Source organism: Pavona decussata, unplaced genomic scaffold (genome assembly GCF_977016875.1).
Source record: "Pavona decussata unplaced genomic scaffold, jaPavDecu1.1 SCAFFOLD_119, whole genome shotgun sequence".
Classification (NCBI taxonomy): Eukaryota; Metazoa; Cnidaria; class Anthozoa; order Scleractinia; family Agariciidae; genus Pavona; species Pavona decussata.
In genome coordinates, this window is record NW_028145533.1 from 690,518 (window position 1) to 717,970 (window position 27,453).

General features: G+C 36.8%; 2 protein-coding genes across 3 annotated transcripts in view; one reads left to right on the top strand and one right to left on the bottom strand.

The window, feature by feature from the left end:
• The window catches only part of LOC146469757 (unconventional myosin-VIIa-like), a 57,118-nt gene extending 53,117 nt beyond the window's left edge, over window positions 1-4,001 (top strand). Inside the window, exons 52-54 of the mRNA XM_085122910.1 lie at window positions 461-544; window positions 1,172-1,291; window positions 2,297-4,001. Coding sequence (XP_084979036.1) covers window positions 461-544; window positions 1,172-1,291; window positions 2,297-2,398 — 306 coding nt within the window. The 3' untranslated portion in view covers window positions 2,399-4,001. The remainder of the gene's footprint in view (window positions 1-460; window positions 545-1,171; window positions 1,292-2,296) is intronic.
• A 1,024-nt stretch (window positions 4,002-5,025) lies between these two features.
• LOC146469758 (contactin-2-like) lies at window positions 5,026-13,840 on the bottom strand. Of its 2 annotated transcripts, none has more exons than XM_085122911.1 (5): window positions 13,327-13,840; window positions 10,032-10,376; window positions 8,394-8,702; window positions 7,422-7,563; window positions 5,026-6,891 (listed from the first exon to the last, which is right to left on the bottom strand). In XM_085122911.1, the coding sequence occupies exons 1-5, from the start codon at window positions 13,376-13,378 to the stop codon at window positions 6,804-6,806; spliced, it is 936 nt and encodes a 311-aa protein (XP_084979037.1). In that variant the 5' UTR covers window positions 13,379-13,840; the 3' UTR covers window positions 5,026-6,803. The 2 variants fall into 2 exon arrangements, with proteins under 2 accessions (XP_084979037.1, XP_084979038.1); XM_085122912.1 differs by having other exon boundaries at window positions 5,026-6,887; window positions 7,418-7,563; window positions 13,327-13,839.
• Between the last annotated feature and the right edge of the window lie 13,613 nt (window positions 13,841-27,453).

Below are 27,453 nucleotides of genomic sequence, written 5' to 3' on the forward strand. Positions count from 1 at the left end.
CGTTCAAACATTTTACAAGAATAAGAAACACATCGGGATAGTTTGCACGAAAAGCCGCTATTAATCGACTGGAAAGGGGTTTGAAAAATTCTTCTGGAGCCCGAAAACTCTTCGGACGTTTTAAGAAACTTTCGTCTGAATAGATCGACAGTTCCTTCTATTTTTGGACACTTCTCAAGGTTGCGATAATGGGAAAACAATCTTTCAGTGTTAGAGAAAAGTCAGGAATTTCGTTACTTTAAATCAATGGAATTCGTATTCTAGAAGTATGTAAACAGCATGCGACATATGATCCAAGGTGAGTGGAGTTGAACGCTTATTCTAACTAGGGAGGAGTTCCAATATTTTTAGTCATGAATTCCGTACATTCAGTGCAATAGCCACAGAAATCGACATTTCCCAATGGGCGTTGCACCCGCTTGTTCCGTTCCTTATGTGGATGAATCATTTTGTCTTTCAGCAAACTACAGAACCTAATTTCCCAGAAAATCTCTTGATCGCTATCAACAAAAACGGTGTCAACCTCATAAATCCACGAACTAAGGTAAGTCTCCAAGCTGTATACCTGTCCACTGCTTTTTTTCTTGTTGTTGATGCGTTCTTTGTTCAACGCATTGAATTCAAGCGCACCATCAAAAATCCTGGAAAACTGAACAGAACGGATGGCGGTATAGTAGATAGCTGCGCACCTCTTCCCGTCATTTATAAGTCAGCTTAATACAACAGAACGCCGGCAGAAGAAATAGGACGGCAATATGAGCTTGTCTGACCTGAGCAATGTTGTAGCTTATTGTTTCTGCATTTTCACGCAAACTTCTGTTTATATCCATTGTTTGGTTTATCAACAGAGTTGACAACTAAAGGTAAATTGGCCACCGTAAAGAGATTGGAGTGCTGACGTTTCGAGCGTTAGCCCTTCGTCAGAGCTGACCCTCGAAACGACCAATTTATCTTTAATTATCAACTTTGTTAATAAACCAAGCATTCGTTTCTACTCCGTTCCAAAGCAGCAGCAAATTTTCTTTAGAAATTAACCCCCTATCTTTCGGTTTAAATCGCCGCCCTCTAGTTGGGTATGACAACGACAAAACGCGAGGAGGGCAATTTAAACTGTCGCACTGGTCACAGCGGCATTTTAATGTAAGTCAGTGGGTTTATTTGTGTGTTTCAGGATATTCTTGCCACCTACCCGTTCACCAAGATCTCCAACTGGAGCAGTGGTAACACGTATTTCCATATGACGATTGGAAGTCTCGTGAAAGGGAGCAGACTTCTGTGTGAAACATCGTTGGTACGATTTACTTAACTTAACTTAACTTTACGTTTCGTTTTGAAACCAACTGTAATAGACCTTTTCCGAGTTGCTTTGAAGCTCATTACGAAAGCGAGACTTCGTGTATAATTTTTAGTATGAAAATTACTTCTATTCATATGCAAGCAGAACTTATACAACAACAACAATTTATTATTTTCACATGAAAAGCTTTGCACTTAGCCTCAATTTCTTAATCAACTCGGACGGTTTCTTTCGCAAATTAATTCTTCGTCCCATCTCAGAAGGCCTGGAACAGACTACAGTGTTAAATCTGCATACCATATATTGAACAGTCACCATTGTTGAACGACTTGCCGAGCGCTTGTAACGGGTTGACCGTTTAAAACAGGTTTTAGTTGTTTTAAAGTGATGAACGGGAGCGAATTTGACGCAGTAGAAAACCCACACAAGACTAATTGGCAAGTGTTTTATAGTTCTCTTTAGCGTTTGTTTGCCCACCAATATGGCCATCTTTAACGTATGTTAATGTTCCTATGGTCTTCTTTATGGCCACCTAACACAAGTAAAGGCAATGAAAATACATCCCTAGGCACTTCCTGAAAGGTGACTGCAGCCGCTAAGGCTTGTTAAAACATGGCGAGCATTTCAGTGCAAGTTGCCACTCATGTATAATTTTTTTTCTTCATTCATACAATTGTAAACTACCCGACAGTCTCTTCAAGGTACATTGCACTGCATTCAACTCGTGGCACTCACCTACTGCTGAATAACACACGTTGCATCCTCGAAGACCCACGGGCAGACAATTGGGTCAGGAGAAGTCAAAATTGGTAAGTTTACAAGAACGAGCGAACGAGTTCTTGTAAAACTTACCCGTTGCGTCTTCCTTCTGACCCAATTATCTGCCCCTCGGTCTCTAAGGATGCACACGTTGTTGACTAACTTACAAAACAGCCAGATCCAGTGTATCTTGTACCCACATTTAACCACGTGCTTTTTACTTTGTCTCTTGCGTAACAGGGTTACAAAATGGACGACTTGCTGACGTCATACATCTCCCTTATGCTGACCTCAATGAACAAACAGAAGAAACCAGCCACGCTAAGAGCTGTAAAAAAATAGAATCACTAAGGACACAGTTGAAGCCCTTTATGGCCTTGTGATAAGCTATTTACTCCTAAAAGGCCCTTAGTTTACAGCATAATAAATAGTACCATAGAACAGTGCTTTGATATGATTGATTACACAGTTAAAATCACTTTATACAGCGTAGTAATCAGCACCGCTGGAAAGTGCAATTCACTAGCTTTAATGAGAATGCGGGTCACATGTTAGGGTTTCATTCATAACCGTGCATTTTGCGGCCGCATTCACTTATTAGTGACGCTGATCTGGGAGTAATATGCTTAAGGTTTAGTTTTGTAGGTAGTTATTTGAAAATTGCATTAGCTGAATAATATGTTGAGAAATACATGTGCGTGTTACATTTAGTGCATATGCATTCAATATATCAGAGACATAGTTGTTTCAATTTAATTCTGTTTCAAAGTATTTTTAATGTGTCAAAATTCCAATATTAATTTATGAAGATAAGGAATCTTCCCCACGTGTAAAACGTTTTTTCCCTTGCTATTAATAATTTTCTCCGGGGGAATTCTTCCCTTGAGGAAATTTGCCGGATTTCTTGTAATTTGTGTAATACAATTAAGAATAGATGTTACAATTTCTTTTTAATTTGTGTAATAGATGCTACAATTTCCAGCCTTTATGCTTCTGGTGCTCGGTAAAAGTTTACCACCTTTTGGTAGCGTCCTGAAATGTTCGTATTTTTTGGGGCTTTCTGGGATCTTTTAAGGGTCCACAAGATGTTCAGGCCTAAGGTTGTAGAGTGTTTGCTTAAAAATTACGAAGAATTTTGAGCCACGCTACTGTTCTAGAATTTTAGCTTTTTAAAATTTTCTTCTTGGTGTGTTGTAAGATATTTCAGTATATTTAAGACTCTAGGGCCCAGTTGTTCAAAAGCCGGATTAAGCTAATCCTGGGTTAACGTGAACTTTGATTCAAGTATATTTACTAATCCGTAAGGATTTGTCCAAAAGATTTTTGTCCCTCAGTTTTGCCTTAGACCTTTCTTTACCATTAGATTAAAATGAGCCTCTAAAATAATGTTTAATGAGCAAGATGAAAACCTCGGTTAAGTTTTAGTCGTGGATTAGGGTTAATCGGCTTTCGAACAACCCGGCCCAGTATTTAAAATGTGTTGTTATCGTCTAAACCAAATGTACATGTCCGAGACTTGCTAAGTAGAGTGGGTAGATTAATCTGTTTAACAACGAAGTTTGTAAATTGTTAAACGTTTCTCTATATAGGGCATGTGTAGTTGCAACACGTCATTAGAAATTCTGTTTGGAAATGTCCTATAGGTTGATTGCATGTGACGTCATGGCGACCATGTTGGTGGTATGGAACAATAAGATTTTTCTCCTCTGGGAGTTAACTTCCATTTTTATACAAACTATGTGAGCAAATTTTCTTTTGCTTTTTGCCACTAACATGGCGGCAATGCAATCCACCTGTAATTTAATTACAAATCTCAGTAAAACAAGGGCCTGCTTGCCATCACTTTGATGTCGCATGTTACCTTTCTCGCTCAAAAGTTGCTGTATATCTAGTTATAGAATCTTTTAAATTTAATTAAAATTTCTCAAGACCGCTAATTCTCAAAGACAGTTTATGCAGTTGTTTGATTTTATTCGACTTTCTTTTGGAGGCGCTGTGGTGCAGAGTTTAGCGCTTTGGACGTCACATCTGAAGATTGGTTGTTCGAAGCCTACGATAATTGACAGAACTGTTTGGTACCACTTGGTTAAAGACTAAGAATGTACGTATGTAAGTGCATGACCCTCCCCTCCCCTCGTTTTTATTAATGTTGCGTGTCATTGTCATCAGCATTTAAGGAAGACGTAAGGGAAAATGTAGCCTCTAACATGTCGTAATGTTTTAGACAAGAAACTTTGCGCCACATTGTCTCTCTTCAGCCAGGTGTATTCGTAGTTTCATGCTACTGAAATCCATTGTACTAAGAAAGATGGCGGGTGGTACATTTACCCATAATTTCACTAGCAATATTTTCAAAACTATCCTTTATTCCAGAAGGAATTTCTGACCCCAAAATATTACAGCTCGTCAGTCGCTTCACTGTTATTTGTGTACATTTGCCCATAATTTCAGGAGCAATATTTTCAAAACTAACCTTTATTCAAGAAGGAATACCTGACCCCAAAATATTACAGCTCATCAGCTGTTTCACTGTGATTTGTGATCGATTACTCGCCATTACCGGATTTCTATCGACGACATATTTGGACAAATTTTTCCTTCCCTTTCACATCACAACAAAGTTCTAGCTTTTCATACTGGTTGAGGCCACATGCAACAGTCTTTGTCCAATTTTTAACGTTAACGCTCGAAACGTCAGCATTCCAATCTCTTTACGGTGGCCAATTTACCTTTAGTTATCAACTCTGTTGGTAAATCAAACATTCGTTTCAACTCCTCACCGACGCAGCACCGCAGTTTATTTAGAAACTAACCCCCTTTTCCATGAAAGCCAATTTGTAAATTGATGGGATTCCGAGGATAAATATATTTTCACTTAAGTTCTCTTCCCCACGCATTCGTGACCTCAAACCTGAAAACATCTTCCACAACTCTTAATGCCAGGAAAAAAAATAACAACAAACCAAATGTTTAGCTGTATAGTTTTATTACATATTGTGAGAGGCTATCAATAGTACACAATCTCCTGTGAGAAAATTTACTTTCATATTAGTTTAGAAAACCTACTATCACTTGTTACATTCTATCGATATTTTTGCTTGCCTGTAGCTGTGAGTGGTCCAAATATGTTGCGTTACTCAATATGATCACCCAACTTATAGCTAAGTCGTATTCCTTGATTTTCAAAAATTTTCCTAGCTTCAATACGATGAAAGCAGGGATGTCGCACAATATCCTTTGTCCCCTTTCAATTGACGTCCTACGCTCTCGACGTTTTCCAAAAACATTTTAAGGGTGATAAACATACTAACCTTTATTTGGTTTCAAAGCTGTGTACAGACATTTGTTCTTCAACACTATATGCTGTTCGAAGCTCGTACCTTTCCTCGAACTTCGCTCTCGGATTAAATAGTCGCTTCGCGGAACAGATAAAATGAAATATATTGTCTATTGCCTGTTTGCCGCTATGGCTAATCCCCTGCATGGGAATCTATGTCGGTGTTAGCTACTAAGAAAAGATATTTTCAGTAATATTTATACATAACATGTCAATATGTAATAAAACAGTTGTGTTGGTAAAATAAATATTCGAAAGGAGATATGGTAAAATATCAGTATATATAAGCGAAATAAGAAACACGTATTTTACACCTGTTCTGTATATTAATTTTGTTGTTCTGAAGCTGTAAAAGTTCGGCAAATTAATGAGTTTGTCAGCTTAACTAGAACGGAAGTACGTATTATTCAAAAACCTGTCTGTATTCTTTAGACTTTTGCCGAAAATTTATCGATTTTAGCTAACAGAATGCTATTTATGAAAAATAACATTTTTTTCTTTTAACGCAATGTATTTGTGACTTTTTCCACAGGGTTACACAAACTCTTTGTGTTATTCCCTGTGTGTGGGTGTCCCGTGGTAATTCTTTGAAAGAATATTTTTACCAGAACAAGAACTTTCAATTGATTTTAAATCATTTCAATCGTATTGTATTTATAAGTGATATTAGAAAATGCATTTTCAGTATTTCAATATTAATCGATAAATACACATGTTACCAAATTAGCTTGTAGTGCATCGTGTCGGGAGATTTAATACTATCCCAACAATTTCAATGGGCTTCTTCAATTGATATTTTTTTATAAGCAATCACATTTGCACATTTGCAAGTGTATCCACTAGAGGAAAAACGTATTAACTTTTTTTCTATTTTTAAAGCATCCTTAAATTCCAAAGTCTGGTAATTTTACATTGCGTGGGACAGCTCAATTTTTGGATGCACTAAGATGTTTGACACACGCAAAATCATGATACTATTTTTAGCGAAAGTGTGACGTCTTTTAGACTTGTAATTCTATCAATATAGAACATCTGCATACTTTCGTGAGATCGTTTCACTAATCACAACTCGAGGACAGCTTCCAATAAGCCACACGTGACCTTAAATTGAATTGGTTTTCTGGCATGCAGCTATACTCAATTCTGATTGGATAAACAATTCTTCTTTAACTTACGCACATTTCCTCAATCTCGCTTTTCATAATGTGGCACACTTTGCAATTTCACCGTACGTTGCCACAAGAAACTCTTGTATTTAAAATGTCTTCTAGCCAATAAAAAAAAATGGCATTGGCATCGATCAATTAAATCACTGAATACAATAATTAACGTAGTTAATCTTGTTTCGGGATTGAGTGATGTTCCACTTTTAACATTTCGATAACTGTATGTTCCCAGCTGTTTGTAGGATTATATTTTTTGTCCATTATCCGTGAAACTTGACCATTCACCCATTAAACTCCGGGCTTGTTCGTCCCGTGGCATTTTCTCATACTCCCTGTCAAGGAAGAACAAAAAAGAATTCAGTGAATACCAAACTAGTGGATGGTGTTTTTCACGTCCTCTAATTGGCTACTGAAACGTGAGATAGTATTTGCTATACGGATGACGGGCCGGATGACGTGTCCTAGCGTTGGGATTTACGTCATGGTTGGATTTCTTTCGCATTTTTAAGGACGCATTTTGTCAAAGAAAGCTGCACGTCTTCCTTACAACTATAATCAACTCCCTTTATTGGAGACACCCTTTGGACTGCGGGTTAGTGTCCCTTATAGCGAATAAGCAGGAATTTATTCCAGTCAAATGTCTAATTTATTTTGCGGGGGATTTAGTAGCTATCCGCATTATCGGTGTGTCCGTAATAGCAAGGTGTTCGTAAGGCGAGTGTTAACTGTAAATCCTAATTTCTGAGGCGAGATAAGGCTATCCGAAGACATTCACCGAAACAAACCGTTGGGTACCCCTTACATTCAAAACACGCAACTACCTAAGAACAGTTTGTCAATCCTTGCCAGACCCTTGACCTACCTGGAATTCTTGCTCTTTGCCCCTGCATATCGAAAAAAGAAATATGCTCCAAAGATGGCGAATAAAACAAAGGCGACAACCAGAGTAGGGGCTAGGGTGGTGTGAGGGTGGAACGCCAGAGCGTCTGCGCTGTAAGATTCTCCTTAGAGGGAAAATGATACATTGAGTTAACTTGACATGGAAGTCCATTTTGTATGTTCAAATTTTGTGACCAAACCAAACGTCAGAAAAGTGAAACGTCCCAAGGAAAAAGAAATTCAAGAAGTCAATTAACGAATAAAACATTTTCAATGAAGGCCTTTCAATAGAAAAAAAAAATAAAATAATAATAATAACAATAATAATTTTTATATAGACTATGACTTTTATATATTTTTATATATTTTATATTTTAGACTATGACTTTTAGATATTTTTATATATTTTGTATTTTTTATATATGTATATATATTTTATTGATTTATTCACGAGCTGTTTTAAGTTTCGCTTGGCTCACAGGTTACGCTACGCGCTCTGTGATGCTTTCTTATACTGTGCGTACAGATAGTCTTACTGCACATAATAATATATAATAATAATAATAATAATAATAATAATAACAATAATAATAATACTAATAATAGTAATAGTCATAGTAATAGTAATAGTAATAGTAATAGTAATAGTAATAATAATAATAATAATAATAATAATAACAATAATAATAATAATAACAACAACAACAACAGCAACAACATGGCCTAACATTATACCTGATGACTGTTTGAACGGATAGCTAGTTTTAGGGGCTGTCTATTTGCCATATTTTGACCAACTTCCAGTAGGCTTGATAGCACCGGTATGGCAGAGGTCATGAGTTCAAATCCGGCCGTTCAATGTTTGGCAATGGAAATAAGACAAATGGTTCTATCACTATGCGCGCTTGGTTTGGATAATTGTCATAATTCAGTGCCCATGAACCTTATCTCTCACCTTGCATGCGGTACGCTACTCCACTAGATTGATGGTGACATGACGTCACCAGCAATAATACGTCATATTTATCAATTCCGGCCTTATTCTCTGCCACACAAGTGTAAATCCCTGTCATTTGTTCGTCAGCAGAGTATATGGTCAAGGCGCCGTCTTGAGTACTGTTTTGCACTATGTTACCATCCCGAGTCCAGGAGATCCTCGGTCTTGGATTTCCAGTAACATCACATGGAATAACAACCGATTGACCTTCGGTGACCTTTACTTTCGCCAATCCCTGACCTTCATTTTTCTTAATCCACGGTGAGGCTAGAAAAGGGTCAATAAAATCAATTTCAGGTTACCCTAATAATATGAATCTTTTATTGTCATAAAAGATCTTTGTGCGATTTTGATTGTGTTGCAATCAGAAGACCTGCACCTTTTAAAGCTCTATTTTCACTGGACCCTGATAGCCTGCAGCTGCATTGTGTTTTTTTTAGGGTTGGGAACATTGTTCTTTTGTTCGTTGTTTTGTCCTCTCGACCAACTATGTAAGACTTTGCAAACGGTGCAGGTCGCTCCATTCATTAGTAGCCAATGAATGAATGAATGAATGAATGAATGAATGATTATCTTTTTTTGTGGTTGTTGCTTTTTTTTTGGGGGGGGGGGGGGGAGGAGTTTCTTTGTTCGTTTGTTTTTAGTAATCTTTAATGAGGATGCCAACGTAATGATTTACAGAAGGTAAACCATTGGAGTTATGTGCTAAGTGACTGGGTCTTTCAGTAAAAGTGAGGCCGGAGTTGACTTTGGTTTGATCCAAACCTAAGTGTTTTTCATAGTAACATCATATCGTTCTTATGCTGAGTAGTTTGCATTTACATTTGAAACGCAGCCTCGATTCCACTCAAAGACCAGGTCACTAAGCTCGCAACTGTAGAATTGTTTGTTGATTTCATCAGATAAGACATCTGCAGTTGATAATCAAGTGGCTTAATATTCGGTAAGTGAGTCTCAATTTTATTATAATAGGAAAAAGAAACGCACTGGTTGTTGATATTTAGTAGAAAAAGATTACAGGGCATATTTTCCACTGAAAAATGTACTACGACATGACTGGTATTGCTGACAAGGTAGTTATATTATTTTGGTCGGTATGTCCCGAATGTGAATTCTTGTTCCATTCATGTTCCTCGTGTCCCACACCTGTTTCAGGTCTTTCACGTCCTTCATGCCTTTTTTCTCAGGCGAAATATCGGGCTCTCTGAATGTCAACTTCAGAACACAGAGACAAGGCGGCCGAGTAGTTAGGACTTATGCAAGTACTTGAAACCCGTTGGTTCGGGATTCAAGTCCCGCTTGATCTGACCGCTAGCGGTTTTGTTTGCGCTTTCGGTGTAATCAATAGATTTGCCTCCTGCCAGTTGGCGTTTTTAACCATGTTGTATCATGTTTTCAGTTTGAGTTATTTGTTTATAAACTTTGAATTCTCGGTCACGTCTAGAACCTAGTGTTATAACTTCCTACCGATGGCAAACAACGTAAATTCATTTTTTATTTATCGTGCCGATCGAAAACTTCCGGTCTTTTTTTTTTTTTTTTTTTTTTTTTCAATTCAATTTTGGTGAATGGTAAACAGTGAGTGTCAACCCTTACCAATTACAATGAGCCTGAATGAATCTCGTACGGTGAAGGCGTCAAAATCCAGTTTACAGCCGTACAAGTGATCGTCTTTTATGGACACGCTGAGCAGTTTAAATGAAGCGGCGGTTCGATTGCCAAGCCACACAACACGATTTGAAGAAGAAACCAAGCTGCCGTTCTTGAAAACTGTCATAAGAGGAGTTGAAATATCTCCATTATTCCATACACCGAACACCAGCCTCCTGAAGTGTGATCTGTCAGCGTGGCTTAAGCGGTATCTCCATGTAAATGTCACATTGTCTCCACTGTGTGAGGTAGTCGGCTTGGAAGGAATGCTGATGAATCTTGATTGAAAACCTGTATAAGATTTGCGATATTGATGCTATTAGTAATGGCAAATGCTGTGTTAAGAGTCTTTTTCTTTTCCATAGCTGACAGTGTCTCCTATCTGGAATTAATTTTACTTAAAGCACTATAGGATGCGGCGAAATCAAAGAAAACCCATGGCTATCCCCCGCGGAACAGTTGCATCTATCATTACAAAAAGCACCACAGTAAATTAATGCTCACTAGCTTTCATCTGAACGGCCAAACTTTAGGATTCCACTGACAGACCTGACAAAAAGTTTATCACATATGGCTGATCATACAAGATTTGCCCTTTTCAATGCTTAAATTAAGTACAATACCACACAATACAGAGGAATTTTTGCACAGATTGCGATTATGCAGGAAAACCCGATCTTTAGCAAGTGTTATTGAAATCTAAAAAGAAAATCTGGGCTTAACCAGACCGCATATTTCAAATATAATTTTAAAGCAACAATAATTCTAAAACAGCTTCAAAATACATAACAATGTTTGGCATTGCAACTAGTAATCGGAAAGTCTTAGGTTCGACTCCTGATAGGAGCACTCGGATTTCCTCTTTCCGAGTATGCCTGTGTAGCTTTGAATAATACATTATACCTCGGATCTTCCTGAGATGCGCAGAACTTATGCGCAGTAGCAAAAGGAGATACCATCCTTAATTGGGTTTTAAAAATGTAGTGGACAAGGTGTCCTTAGAAACGGCTGGCTATGCGAGGCTTTTTACGCCTCTTCGTGAAAAGTAAATAAATACCGTTTAGTGACTTGAATTCTATAAGGGAGCTTTCAGTTTGTTGAGTTTCGAGAATGATAAGTTACTACACATGGTTAAACTTATCAACGCCTGTGAGTAAATTTTCGGGAAAAGCGTAGCGATTCGCATTGTGTTTACTGTCTATGATATAAAACTATCTCTGACATGGAAATTTTGTACTTTTTGCAGCTTTTACTTATATAGATCGCGAAAACATTATTGGCAGTCGGCAGAGAAAATTTCACGTTCAATTTTGCAAGATTTATTTTCACCCATCCCAAATGAGGGCAGGCATGAACTTCCGTGCAAAAGTGAAGCAAGTGTCCTTAAAAGAGGTTATTTTGACAAACATTCCTTATTGTTGTATCATTCTGGTTTGCGGTTTTGCAAGTCGTTCAGTATGGGATTCTTTCTATAAATATTCAGTTCAACGTGAGCTTAATTTGTTTCTTGTACGCGTTGTATAGAGACCTAGCCTTGTAGCCCACATACACGAAATTATTCAATCATATCTGTACAGAAATGACCGATTCTACAAAGCTTATTTTGCGGCAGTTTTATTTTATTATTATGTGGCAGTTCTAACGCAAACGTTGCCTGTCCGTCGTTGCGTTTCCTAGTTGAATCTACAATCACTTCATTTTTACACCATTTTATGTGTTTTCGATTTACTCCAATTTTGATCTTTTCTGAAGATAGTCCTTTGGCAGTAATGAACGGTCACCTTTCTACACATTATCTTGCAAAATAACAGCTTCCATGAAATTTCAATCATTGTTTGTATTTGTGAGTGTTTGTAACAACCTAAGTATACATTGTAGTTAAAATTGAAAAAAACTAATGTGACCTGAGCTTGCTTGCAATTAAGAATTACATAGAACAGGTTTTTATTTTCGCCTTAACAAATCTCCTTCCATTGAAAAGGCTTTCTATGATAGAGTTGAATGGAATGAATAATTTAGGGAAATTGAAGAAACGAAATAATCGAAAATTTCAAACAGGCTTAGCTTTCCAATTCCACCTGACAATAAAGAAAATGTATTTATTTAATACAGATTCCGCCTTGTCGGGGCAAAGTCAACTTTACTTGCTTTTAATTATAGTGGCAAACTTCCTGTCGGCTAATAGAGACCAAAAATCTTTAAGCGAATTAAAGAAAGAAAAAAGATAGACACATGTAATATAAACCACAAGAACTGAATACAAACAAAAAAGGAAAAATTATTTTGAAAAACAAGCTTTGGCGTTAGAATTACAGTGGAGATTTCTTCGACAAAAAAAGAGCTCTGCCTGTCCCTTATAACGTTATTACCTTCCCTACGATTAGTTTGTCAACGTATGAAATTTTATCCTATTTCAAATGTGGAACTGAATCATAGATTTAAATTTTATACAAGCTGTCGTGCCGAGCGAGAGTCAAGAGCGTTGCTAATTTACATTTTGGCATATTTCTCCAATCCATAATTTATTTGCTTTTTCAAAGCGCCATTAAAATAATTTTTTTCGCCTTCTATAATTCTTTCACCGAAAGGATGTTTCTTTTTAAAAGAAAAAAAAACTTATTGTCCCATCAAAATTTGATGTTTTTTTTTTCCGCGTATTCGTTTGGTTGTCATGTTGTGATTTTAATTCTTCGCTGCAAACATATAGCTTTAATACGTCCTCGTCTTTCGTACATTTTCCAAGCTCATTAATATTTTGTTTTCAAAGCAGCTTATCCCTTTGCTGCTTTCAATAATTTCGTAGCTCATCGCAATATTACACTTCGCTTTGACTCCTTTCATAGCGAAAATAAAATGGCATTTCGACTAAAATTTCTAAATTTACATTGCAGTAAAATATAAACCGTTCTTAGCGGTTCCCTGGGATGCTGATAGTAAGTTTTCTTTCACTATTCCACCCATTTTGCTTTATAAACTCAATAATTCCTTGAAATTGGCGCATTACGTTACAAACGCAAACGAGATCTTGTTATCTCCATCCCTGCCCTCCTTAAAATTAGAGACAGCTTCCCTTTTGACAAAAAGAAAGGGTAAAAAGACAAGGATATATCATTTTTTTCAAGATGGTGTTAAAAAAAGCCGATACGAAAACAAAGATGTAAATTCATTGTACCCAAATGTATTTTCAATTAAACGTAGCTAAGGCCAGCGACGAAATTAAAAATCCGGTCTAAAACCTTACCTTCGGATCCAAGAAACCGCAGAAAACTATAAAATAACCAAATTAAAAGCATTGCAAACGACCAGCGAGGGAAACTGTAATAACAGCTCAATTTCCAAACTCTTCACCGCAGTTGAAAATCAGTTTTAGAGCGGCGCTCTTCGAAAGACGAAAACATCGTGCGTTGGTTGTAAACACTGCTATGTAGTCATGCGCGAGAAATCCTCGATGAAAGTCTAAACCGAAGTGGATTTGTTCCTGTGGCAAATTATAGTGTTATATTCGACCAAACAGAGTTGTTTTGATTTCTGTTTGGGCTTGTAGTAAGAGTATGCTTTTTGAACGTCAAACAAAGCCTCCCACCAGGCCGTCTTCAGGTGGCACGCGGTAAGCAGGTGCCATGCCGCGTTGGCAAGACGCAAAAAATTACAAAATGTAACGCCTTTCAAAGCGGTTCTAACAAATGCAAACTACGAGGTTTGTCAAAGCCGCTTCCATTTGCACTCTTTATTCAGCTTAATTTGGCGATTTCTTTGACAAAATAATCTATATTAAACCGTCATAATTATGTTTATGACTTCATTCAAGTCAAATCGTAAGTGATGGCAGTAAAACATTCATGAATAAGCAAATTACAATTTTAAACATATGATGAAAGAGCTCGCGTAGGAAAGGAAGCTAAGGAACAAAAAACTGAATATGTAGCTGAAAATATTGATACATACGTTTTTTGAACTGCTATACATGATCTCATTTTAATTTTGTTAAAAATCGGTCAATGATTGCGTTGATAAATATGAAAATATTGAGTACTGTATTATAAGTAGGTGTAAATGGGTGTTCCCAAACCGAAATTATCTCCTCTTTCTCGACATTTTTCGCCATTAAATCATCATACGTGGTCAAAGTTCCTGGCTAAATTATGTTTTAATGGATTTTATGCGAAGAGCGAATAATGCTGACCGCTATTACCTTATTCCTATTTGAATGGTGATACGTCATTTTGGCTTCCGTTATGCTCGTATGCTCGCAAGATGATTAAAGGGGGAATGCCGCCGAAATTTTGCTGTAGTTTGATCAAAGCTACTCAAATATTTAACATAGAACCTTTACCGTTGTTCGTTCTGTAGAGCACCGGCAGGGAAATAATCACTGATTTCTTCAATGAAAAACAAACTATAAATCAGTTTTCAGTAATTTCTCCAAAATGTGCATGAATTTACTTGTAAAAATTGGCCAATGTTTTCAAATTGTAATCCATTTCCATCCAAGCCATGCTCAGCAACAGAAAACAAATTCCAGCTTTTGTATACTTGTAGGTTAATTTTTGAACATTATTTAAACATTATTTTAACATTTGCATCAATATAGTTGTATTTTTTTTCGCTATTCAAAGGAACACTAAAAATCGGTGACACTGCCCCTTTAATAATTATAACTCAGGATTCATCATTAAACTTAGTTTCTAGTTTCCCTTATTCAAAAGGATTTTGACTGCTAATTTTAAGGTGGGTGTCATCGGTTTCCAGCATTTTACAGCACTTCTATTTTGACGGATCGTTGCCACCTTTTTTTATCAGTTGATACAATAAATATTGGTATTAAACCGAATGCCCAGTCACTGGTAAACAAGTAATGGTCATTTTCGTAATAGGTTACCATAGCAACAGTATAACCTGGCAAAACCCGCCCTAAGGTTAGTTTCAGAAGTAGTTATAACTCAAAAACAAGCTCGATGACCCTCATTTTTAATATTATGGAACTGTGATCATCATGTTCAGACACAACTTTTTGCAAAGTTTAAAAAATAGGGTTCAGAGCCACCTTAACGTAACGAAAATTTTATGTGGCTCAATCTATACCGTGGGGAGGGGTGGGGGAATCACGCCTACTCTGAACGTTTTAAACGTTTTTAGTAATTGAACAAACGCCGCCTTTGTGCATGTTTTTTTTTTTTTAGAAATTTATCTGCGAACAATTTGATGCGGCAGCTCAGTGTTCACTACGTAAGTTTTACCATGGCAAACAATTTATAACACGTAGGTTTTGCAGAACAAGTAATATTTTTGTTTTCAATGAAGAAAACCTGCCCTTCTTACAGTTTATCGTTTTTAAACGATAAAAGTGAAAAAAACTTATACTTAATCCAATGGTTTTTAGTTTTCAAAGACGAATACAGGAAAAATACAGGAAATGTCCAAATCTCTAATTCGTTTTCGTTTTGAAAACGTATACTTTTTGATACGTTTTCGCCTATCGTCCACATAAAACGCCGATGATAACGAAGACATTTGAAAATGCTTTCAAAAATGGAGACGTTTTGAAAACGTTCCGTTTCTAATGTGGACAGGTGAAAACGGAGACTTTTGAAAACGGTGACGTAACAAGCGTCACATGCCATCCAAATAGGAGCATATATCCAAGATGGAGCATGGTTAACACATGCGCAATCGCAAGTCATAGCCGTTTTCATCGATTTCAAGCGTTATAGTGTGGACGTTGACAGGTGAAAACGATACAAAAACGCTGAGGATGAAAATATTTTGCTTCGTTTTCAACGCGATGAAAACGGATGCTTTTGAAAACGTATTAGTGTGGATAGGGACTTAGTTTCAATGTGGAAAGGGAGGGTCGGAATCCGGAAGAAGAAGAAGAAGAAGAAGAAGAAGAAGAAGAAGAAGAAGAAGAAGAATAGGAAAAGAAGCCCCAGTCTAGATAGGGGTAGGGATAGGGTCTAGTTTGAGAGTGGAACTAAATCGGTCCCGGATTGAGTTTAACGCTATTGAATCCTGTTGTTTGTGAGCTTAGAGCGTTTTTTAAGTGCTTCTTGTAAAACCAAAACTATGGTAGTTAGTGTGGGAAATCATTAAAGACGTAAACAGCGTTATGAACCAATCAAAACTCAGATCTATCACACGTAACCGGTGCCAAGCGCTGGAAAACGCGTGCTAGTAAGGCTTGATTAATTTGGCGGGAAAACGCGTGCGAACTTGATACTATTTGTTTTGGTGTTGTCTCTCATTGATTGAGGCCGATTTGCTAATTCGCACTACACAGTTTCATGGTACGCTTGCGCTAAGCGCAAATTCTGCCAAATTTCTCCTTGAAGACTCCCTTTCAGTGTTTGAAAAATAATGATCTATTTTTTGAAGACGTTCGCCGAAAACTTTCTTATCCTTTTCACAAGAACAAGTAAAATTACAAGGAAAACAACCCGGTTAAGCATCAAAGTTACTCAGCATATGATACTGGTCCAAAAGGATGATTTTGATTAATCCCTAGTTACCCCTGCGTTTCATAGGACACATTTTCTTATTACCCCTTCCCCTCTCCCAACGTTTTTCCTCCCCTTTCTGGCATCTTCAAATTTACATCCGAAAGGAAAGGAACTGAAGGATTTAAATTCGCTTCAAATTTACATCTGAAAGGAAAAGAACTAAGGAATTTAAAGTCAACGGCGACACATTTGAATTGTAGATTAATGTTGAATTATTCGTCTTTTTCTCTCACCTATTACCACGAGGAACGTTACAGCAGGACGAACAACGGTGAAAACTAAATACGCTCTTTTAGTTATTTCCAGGAGAAAATATTCGCCAAGTTTAAACCATGGAATGGTCCGTCTATAACAACATGGAGGGACATTATGGCGTTATGGCAGATTTCCGTTTTGTACACACAATTACCAAGCTTGACTTGGACCGACGGATGAAAGCACGTTGTGGCTTGACATTCGACGTGGAAAAGTTCAACATTTGTTACAGTGAACTTGAAAGGTATTTAGTCAACATTATTACCCGCAATTTTGTCTTGTTTTCTTCGAGTAGTTCTCAATTTCCAATTAAGTACAAACAGTAACGAAAGAGTTTCTCCTGGATAGCTATCCTAAGAGAAGGTCAAAACACTTTAGGATTACATCAAGAGACAGAAAAGGTACAACCACTTTGTTGAGTATAATAAACAGCACCACAGAAAAGTACTGCTCAGTAGCTTTGGTTTGAACGCTTTTAATCTACTGATTCAAAAAGTTAGGACAGCTTTTTACAACAAAACAAACAGTACCACGGTAAAATACTGCTCGGTAGCTTTCATTTGAATGATCACACTTTGGGATTTCATGCACACGCTCCAAAAATTGAAACAACTTTGAACTATATAATGAACTGTACATGCGATATAGGAAAGTACTGGTTAATACTGTAGCTTTCATTTTAGTTGTCACACTTATGGATTTCATTCATAGACTCAAAAATTAGAACCACCTTGCACAACGTAATAAACAGCATCACAGAAAGTACTGCTTAGTAGCTTTCATTTGAATGGCCACACTTTAGGACTTCATCCACAGACTCAAAAGTTAGAACTATCTATCTTGTACAGCAATAGCATATAAACTGCACCACAGAACGTACTACTTAGTAGCCAAGAGAAGAGGCAAATTACATGGTTAAACGTGATTTTATTTGACAGATATGAAAGCTAGGATCACTATTAACAAGACATAAACTGTACCACAACAAACTACTGCCCCAATATCTTTCATTCGAGTATATAAGAATACTATAGAATTTTAAATCTATCTAAGCCCTAATTAAAGTTGGAATAATATTAACAAACGTTGCCCATTTAACCTATTACGTACCCAATGGTTTCAACAGCATAGATCCTAGAACCTTCGAGCAAGATAACAGAAGTGCCAGACACATCTTAACACCATTGTATTTTAGTTTTACGGGGAGAATTCTGCTCCGGCTGGCTTGAGAAGAGGAAGAAACACTGTCTGAGGATGAACAATGGATGTTACAGGTAAGATCGTTAACTTCCTAAAGCATCTAATTTGTTTTTAGAATCTCCACAAATAAAATAAAAGATACAAATATTGAGAGCTTTTATCTTGGGGTTTAGGGATACGCTACTTTAAGATGTCCCTGTTGCATATAAACTAATCTACGAATGTGTTATCCCTAGGGGTACTGCCCAACATGCCCGTTACCTGTTACCTATATCCCTCGTACCTAGGGGCACATAAGGCCTTCATAAGCTAATGTCTCTGTTGTATATAAGGCCTACTAGCTCTGTAGCCATTTTGGATTGAAACAGCGTACAATTTATTGCTGGATGTGAATGTTTATTTTAACTTCGCTTCCCCCCCCCCCCCCCCCCCCACCCTCCTCCTCCGATTTTATACTTCATACACACTACAGCCAGTTCACTAGTTCAGTTGTACAATTCCAAGCAAACAGGGGCCACCCAACATTGATCAACCAATCACAGGTGACGTTTACAACAAAGGAGTGTGGCTTTGATAATTTGTAAACCAATCAAAAACGAGAACATTTCTTTAAATTTCCAAGTGTCTGTTTTATCGGTGGCCCCGGTTGAGTTCGTTGCACTGTTACAGCAAGTGCAAATTTTATTTTCCTAATTTTATATTTCTTTTCTCGTTGGTTTTAGAAGGACCAGCAGAGAATTCTTGAAAGTGTCAAAGGAGAGCAGAAGTGTATAGGATGGATTGGACTGCAGAATGCGAACAGAGGTCTGCTCACGGTTCATGGGATCAAGGTTAATCGTTGACTTAATGGACTTAACATTTAGTGAAGAATTACAATAAATTTATTGCCGGCGTAGCGATCATGAACGATAAAAGTTGTACTGGGATTTTGGCTTAGGTTTAAGGTTTGGCGAAAATGGTTACTTCGGGCGATAAATTTGTGTAACTCGCTACAGGTGCAGTTGATCGATTGATGCCAATCTAGGATAATCCCTCATGCTGTTTGTTTGATTTTGTTCTTGTTTTTTTTTTCTTTTGCGTGTGTGTGTAAATCGCTTGCCCAAAAGTCAGCTTAATGATTCTGGACACTGCTTTTCTGCCCTTCGGATCTTCGATTTCCCTTACACTACACCAACTTTGATCCATCATTAGATTACCTCAAGGAGGCTCGCAAGAGTTTTTCTGACCGTAGGTTGGATCTTTTCAAAACGGAATTTCACATAGAATGCATAGTTTGATTTTCTTCATACTGCACTTCCTTTTTTAAAGATGGTTTAAGGACGGTGCCTACTATTGTTACTGCGCATACGTTCTGCGCATCTCGAGATACGCGGGTTTCCTATGGGTGGTGCCTACTAATACAAGGATAATTTTGCGCGGTTTAAAACTATACGGAGAAAGCAGAACTTAGCAAGTGATTTTGGTATCTCAAAAGAAAATTGGGGGTAGCCATGCATTTTTCAGAGATAATTAAGCTTCAATTTAGGAAAAAAATCCCATACATTCCTTTATATTTTGGCGCTTTTTAGAGATATTATGGCTTAATTATCTCTGAAAAATGCGTGGTTACCCCCAATTTTCTTTTTGGATTCCAATAGGCCTTGCTAAGATCTGCTTTTCCCGCACAGTCATAAACCGCACAAAAATATTTCGGTATTAGTAGGCACCGTCCTTAATATAGTCTAATATGGTTTAATTTTTGGTTTCTAAGTAACAACTGTTACCATAGCAACGGTAACCGTTACCCGTTCATTTTAGTCACCTTTGAAGCTCATCGATGTACGATTATAATTCTGTGGTACAATTAAAGACCTTTGGAGAGAAATGAGAAAATGATAAGTCTTTTTTCTTGAGATTTTAACGAAAAATGAGAGAATAACCACTACAGCTTCTAAAAAATAATTCTCTATTTACTTGAAAACGCCCACACAGATTTTTTCTCTATGTTCACCCAAAAGTTGTCTAGGGGGAGTAGTTCAAATCTTGAAAGTTTCATTGTAAGGTTTCTGACTAGATTTAGAGACAATCGACGTTTACTAAAGTCGTGTTCGATTGACCGTATTTCGGGGATTTGACTAGATGTGGGAAGACGTATCTACAAACTTTCGATACACGATAATTTAGACATTTTGTATTCCCAGTAAACTCCAAAAAACTCTCAAATGAAATCGTTGAATATATTCCTATTCCGGAATGCAGTCAATTGAACGGCTTACCATTACCGTGGCTATGATAACAGCTGTTGCTTAAAAGCCAACGAAAAAGTAATTATTTTAAAACGGTGGTGCAGCATAATTTGACAGAAAGAAAGAAAAATGAGAGAAAAACAAGAGAAAATAATATTTTGGATTGTACAGAAATGATAATACAAAAAAGCAATAGAACTGACAGGAAGCCAAAGGAATACAATGAAGAAACAATTACGAAAAACATCAACAAGAAAGCAGGAGTTGATCCATTGATAAACAGGAACAAAATTAAAATGGAAAAACGAGAATAAAATTAGCTGAAAGGGAAGTAGTTAATTATGACACAAAACATAATAACAAAAGAACGAGACATTTAGGTAGCGTGCTTTGATGGAAATCGAATCATGCCTTCTGTACGAAATTCCATTTTGAAAAGGTCCACTCCAAGGCCTGAAAAACTGTTGCAAGCCGCCTTAAGGCAATCTAAAGTTAAATAACATGCATCCTGCATTTCAAATTAAGTTTTAGGTCAACCCAGCAGATGAAGTAGACAGTTTGCAGTCCGTTTTCTTTTGTGGCATTGAAAAAATTAACACTCATTCGAACCCAGATTTTGCCATCGCTTGGCTGGTTTAATGGTATTACTCGACTAAACCTAGAAGTAGTACGCGGGAATTTAACTTGAGAATTCCAATTTCATGCTAATGTCCTAGATTAGTGTAATCACGCTTCGAATAACTGCACCTTATCATCATGGCTTCGTTTATAAGAAGGTCTGATTGGTGATACTTAGTTTTGAGCAAGCACAGAACATTCGGTGTATAGTTGACTAGCTTTCTCCTGGTCTGAAAGAGTCAAATTTCTGAACTCGTATGATATTTTAATACTGATCTTACGAGCTCTTAAAAGAACAGATAAATTTTGAGAAGTATTCATAAAACAAACACAATCAGTGGAAAGCACAGCTCAGTACTTTCTATCTAATGGGATTCAGTCACGCTTTAGGATTTCAGTTCACAGACTGAAACGTTTCATAGCTCGAACAACATCATAAAGACCTAAAGACGGTATTGCAAGACAACATCGCTTAGAAGCTTTCATTTAATTGGTAATACTTTAGGATTTCATTCCCATACAAAAAAGGTAGAACCACCTTTTTCAGCATAATAAACAGCACCAGAGGAAAGTACTGCTCAGTAGCTCTCGTTTGAATGGTCACACCATTAGCATTTCATTCAGACTCAAAAGTTAGAACCACCTTGTACAGCATAAACAAACAGCACCACAGGAAAGTGCTGCTCAGCATGCGCAGCTTTCATTTGAATCGCTACACTATTAACATTTTCTTCACAGACTCAAAAGTTATGGTCATACTTTAAGAATTCACCCACGGACTGAAACGTTAAACCTGCCTTGTAGAGAATAATTCAAACAGAATCACACTGGGATGATTGTCACTAATCTTTCATATCATTGGCCAAACTTTAGGATTCTATTCACAGACTTTTTGAATTGTATTCCACAACCATCAACACCACAGGAAAGCAATTGGCAGCTCTCGTTTGAATGGTCACACCATTAATATTTAATTCACAGACTCTAAATTGTTAAAGAACCACCTTGTATACCATAATGAACAATAACCCAGGAAAGTACCTGCTCAATTGTTTTCATTTGCATGGCCACACTCTAATATTTAATGCAAAGATTCATGTTGTACAACGACATAAACATCCTCGGTGGAAAGTACTCCTTAATATCCTCCTCGTTTAAATGGTAGTAGTTAAGGATTTCGTCCACAGACTCAAAAGGTAGAACCACGCTGTGCAGCACGAGAACAGACAGCAGCATAGAAAACTACTGCTAAGAAGACTTCATCCACGGACTGAAAAATAAGAGTCACTTTGTACATCATAATAAACAGCACCACAGGAAAGTATTGCTCAGTAGTAGCCTTCAATTGAATGGTCACACTTGAGGATTCCATACCCAGAACCGCGTTGTACAGCATCACAAACATCGCTGGCGGAAAGTACTTCTTAGAAGCTGGTAGGATTTCCTCCACAGACTCAAAATTTAGAGCCACGTAGTACAGCACGGCAAAGAGCAGCACAGAAACTACTGCTAAGTAGACTTCATCCACGGGCCGAAAAGTTTGAGCCACTTTGTACAACATAATAAACAACACCACAGGAAAGTACTGCTGAGTAGATTTCATTTGTATGGTCACACTTACGAGATTTCATCCACGCACTTAAAAGTCAGAACCACCTTGTACAGCAACATAAACAGTTCCACAAAAAAATACTGTTTGGTGGCTTTCAGTTCATCCACAGACTCAAAAGTTAGAACCACCTTGTACAGCATTTTAAACAGCACCACAGGAAAGTGCTGCTCAGTAGCTTTGATTCCAGTGTGACAGATAACAGAGCCACCTTGTACAGCAACATAAACAGTACCACAAAAAAAGTACTGCTTAGTGGCTTTCAGTTCATCCACAGACTCAAAGGTTAGAACCACCTTGTTCAGCATATTGAACAGCACCACAGGAAAGTGCTGCTCAGTAGCTTTGATTTGGTGGCAGATAACATTTCCGTCCACAGATTTGAAACATAGAGCCACCGTTACAGCATACTAAACAGACCCACAGAGAATGTTCAGCAACTTCCATCTACAAACTGGTCACACTCTTCTTACAAGAGTTAAGGGCTCGCTGTTTTAGAGAAAGGCTTGACGCGTTCTGCCAAAAGTTAGTGACTTGTTCTTTCGTTCCTACGTTCTTTTTTATCTTCTTGTGTTTACGGACTTCTTGTTAAAACTCAATCAGACCTTCTTATAAAATTAAGTAGGTATAATTGTGTTTACACATGGTCGCCCTAATGCCTTTCATTTCCGCGATGATTTATTTTTCACAAATTTACGAGAGTTTTCTCATTTGCTTTGACTTTGATCATTGATACTACGCTCTGTGATTCGTTAGAAAAATTAGTGACTTGCTCGCACGCATTTTCCCGCGCTTGGTACCGGCTACAGTATTCGTTTTGATTTCTGATTGGTTCTTTTCGCTGTTTGCATCTGTTGTGATTGGTCAGAGTAATCACTTTGGCTTTGGTTTTACGACACTCAATTGAAAACCGTTCTATGATAGTAAAAGGACAAAAACAATTCAATTACATGTTAGAAAAACTATAAAGAAAAAAACAGCAACAGATTGATCACTGAAAAAAATACAAAGAAAAACAATTCAGAAAGTTGACAGAGCAACACGGAAAGATTGAGTTTTAACAAAAAAGCCAAGCATGAAAGAAAAAGGAAAAAAACACAACAGCAAAAGAACGAAGAAATGCCTAACGAGAAACAAAGAGGTAAAAATAATAAAAGAGATAATAAAAAATAAAATCATCTTTGAATGCCAGAGAAAAACAAACAGAAAGAAAAGGGAAAAAATTGCAAGAAAACAGAGGAAAGTTCTGAGGTGACTAAAAACAAATTGTGACACGAAAACCAGAGCAAAACTATCGAGAAGCGCAAGAAAATGTCATTATATATAAAAAGGACGAAGACTGTGGAAAAAGAAGACAAAAGCATCCAGAGAAATTAAAGCGAAATATGGCAAACAGCGAAAAGGAAGACAAAAATGAAAAACCTCATTAAGAAAAAAGACGACAAATTAAACCATCGATCGGACACGACAAGGGATTCAAAAATTAAGACATTTTATAAAAACAAATTAAAGGGACAATAATAAAGGAAAAATAACCAGGGAATGTACGAAAAGAAGACCAAAACCGTTGAAAACCGTTGAAAACAACAGGACAAAACAACGGAAACGGACCGAAAAATTAGCGATATAAACAGTACCTGCTAAGAGAACATGGCAAATGAGCTCAAAACTATAGACTGATTAAGTAGCAAAATCAAATGACTAAAGTATAATTATTCAAAAAATGGCAAATTGTAGAGGGAAAAAACAAAACGAGATTGAGAAACAGACACAAACTGATGGCAGAAAGAAACTATGCTTCAGATGAGACTGTGCGCTGGGATTTCGTTAAAACAGAAACGAAGATTTCCCAGAATCTATCTCGATTAACACGAATTGTTATACATTCTTTCACTTTGCCTACGCGAAATGGCGTTAAGACGACTTTTTTCCCTTTAATCGTTGGGATGAAAGGCATTATGGTATGTAACTAAAGGGCCCGGTTAGTTAAACCACAGGGTTATCAGCCTCTGCTTGTGTGGGAGACTGTGCTTTTAAATGGTTGTATCGGTTATGAAGTTAGTCTTTGGAAAGGCGTTACTTATGGCTTTGAAACATATTTTAAAAAGTAAAACGCTCAAAAATATAACCACGATGTCGAGCTTTGTTCTTCTGTTTGGTTTTGAAAAACAAATTGTAAAACTGCCTTCGCAAGCTTCCAATCATCAAACCAAACTCATATTAACAAAGTTCGACATCGTGTTCATATTCTGAGCGTTTTTGTTTTATTCCAAATTTTTATGAAAGTAAAATTAGACTTTGCCAAGAGCGTCTTGTTCTGAAGTTTTAATGAAAAATTCTAAGTATTGAAGTCTTTTCGTCGGAAATAGGTTATAGAAAAAGAAAGAAAAACGCGCTTTTAAAGGGGGCTTGAAAACTAGTAATTTGTAGACTATTTCTTTTACATTCTTTATGTTTGTTTGCCTTTACTGAGAAAAAAAGTGCTGTGCTTTTGATGTGGGTATTCTGGTATTGAGTCAAAAAAATTCTAAGTCTTTTGGCGGGAAAAATTCGTACGGTTAAAACGGATTTAGCCTCTCAAAAGGCAAGGTATTTTTTGATTTTGTGCTCTTCTAGTACTGAGTCAAAAAAATTCTAAGTCTTTTGGCGGGTTAAATCCGTACAGGTTTTAGACGGATTTGGCTCTTCAAAAGTCAAGATATTTTTTTTATTTTGTGCTAGACCCGTGTTAAAAGCGCAGGACTTTTTTTCTTTTCGGCAACCTCTCCTAGGCAAAAAAAAGTAAAAGAGATAGCCTACAAAATGACTAGTTACCAGGCCCCTTTTAAAAGCGCGAGTTTTTTTTTTTTTTTTCATTTATTATTGTAATGATACAAGACAAATAAAGTTGAACAATTAAGTCTAAATTCTTTATTGACTAATTGATAAACATTACAAGTTATTTGCAACTACTTAACTAATAATATTACAAAACAAAGTAGTGATAATAATGAAAGTAAATAAACTACTTTTGGTTGACAAAGTTGTGAAAGAAATTACTGAAGTCAAAAACGAAAAATATTAACTGCAGCTAAGTAATGAAGTACAATACTGGTTGAGGTCCTAAAGTTTTTTTAAACTAAGTTTTTCTTCGAAACATTTACGAAATTTGTTTGACAAATCGAAGCAATCGATCAGTTGTTTTCAAGAGTAGAAGTATGGTGTGAATTGAGTTTGTGTGAAAATCAAATGAAATATTTCAAGTTTTAAACTGAACGGACTGGTATAAGAATTTACTATACATTTTTTTCTAGAGTGTTTTGTTGGAAAAATGTTTACAAAGACTTTGACTTCCACACAAACGCAACATTCGAGTCATGTTTGAACTCTTTGAAAATGATTGACTAGAAAAAGGTCTACGAATTGCCGGAACCGAAGAAAATGATAAGTGCACGATACAAGCTCAGAATTTTCTACTGGCAATATTTTGGTGCGCCTTCAAAACTATACTTTTTGTTATATGAAGTATTTAAACTGTTAAGAAAGGTTAGATTCGAAAAATTCCTAGAATTTCAATCTTGTTCTTGAGATTTTCTACTTAAAATAATCTATCAGAAATTCCGTGTTTTCGAGTAAAATTTTGCATCTCGGATTTACAAGCAATCATTTTGAGAGGATTTGAGTAAGATATGAGAAATGTTCACCAATGTTAAGTTCTTTTGAAAGAAACAATGAATCCTCTGCTGTACTAGTGTGAGATTTTGTATCGTGCACTTATGAGTGACTCCCCGCGAATACCTATTTGATCGAGTACTGAGCCGAAATTGTAAATTAGAGGTTCCAGTCTAAAAATGTTGGCGCTTTTAAAACTTGTTACTTTGCCCCAAGTTTAACCATCTTCAAGCCAAATGTGTGTTCATCCAATTTCTATACGATCAAAACGTGTTGGCAGCCAGGCAACTAAAATCTAAAATATCAGGCGGTATTTTGAGCGCAAATTTAGTTAAGAAAAAAATTCAACTTTGGTTTTATTTTTTTAAAAGTTTGGTATTAAAATTAACGTCCATTTCACAGATTGGGATTTTTTTCCTTGCATTTTTAAACTGGAAGTTCATATTTAGCGCCGATCGGACGAAATTATAAATTTACATTTTCTACCTTAAACGCGTCCAAAAAATTCCGACGTTCATTCTCTCTTGTGTCCAATTGTAACCTTGAATTCCTCCCATGCTTGCTAGCGCTTTCTTCTTGCTCCTCGTCTTGCGTTTAATCCAACTTCAGATTAACAACTGAAAGACATCAGACTCTATATTAATTATACAGAAGTTAAAGCATATACAGGGAAATTTAATGGTAAATCAAGACAACGTTCGATTTATCAATAACAAATTTTTCGCTTAATGTTTGCGAACGCACCTTTACACATTCAAATATTTCAGAAAAACAACAATCATTATGAGACAAAAACGTATGACAGCTTGAATTATTTGTTTTTCACGCTGTGAAAGTCATCAGTTACAAGATTTTTTAAATAAAATAAACACTGGCAATCAATTTTTTCATATATTGTCGTATTTCCAACCAATTTTGCTTCAGTAAAATTGTAACGAAACAGCGATCCTTGAACTCTATGAAAGTAATTCGAAAGATAACCATCGCAAAACTGTTATTTTTTTTCTAATTGCTTGATATTTTGCACATTTGCACGCATTTCACACAGCACGGACTAATTAATAATGCATGAGCGATTAACGATACATTCATTCAAAATAATAGGACCCACAACCTACTTCTAGCGAATTTTGACCATCATTTTTCATGCATAGCCCTGGTGGTCTTGTGGTTAAGCACACGCCCGGAACCTGAGAACGACGGCCTTATCTCTGCCGTCGTTTAATTTAAGTTGCCTCGAGGGGCTTGGAGATCAAGCCCCGGTGCTGACAGCCAATTTTACTATATTTTTTTCTCAACCATAAATTGTTTTA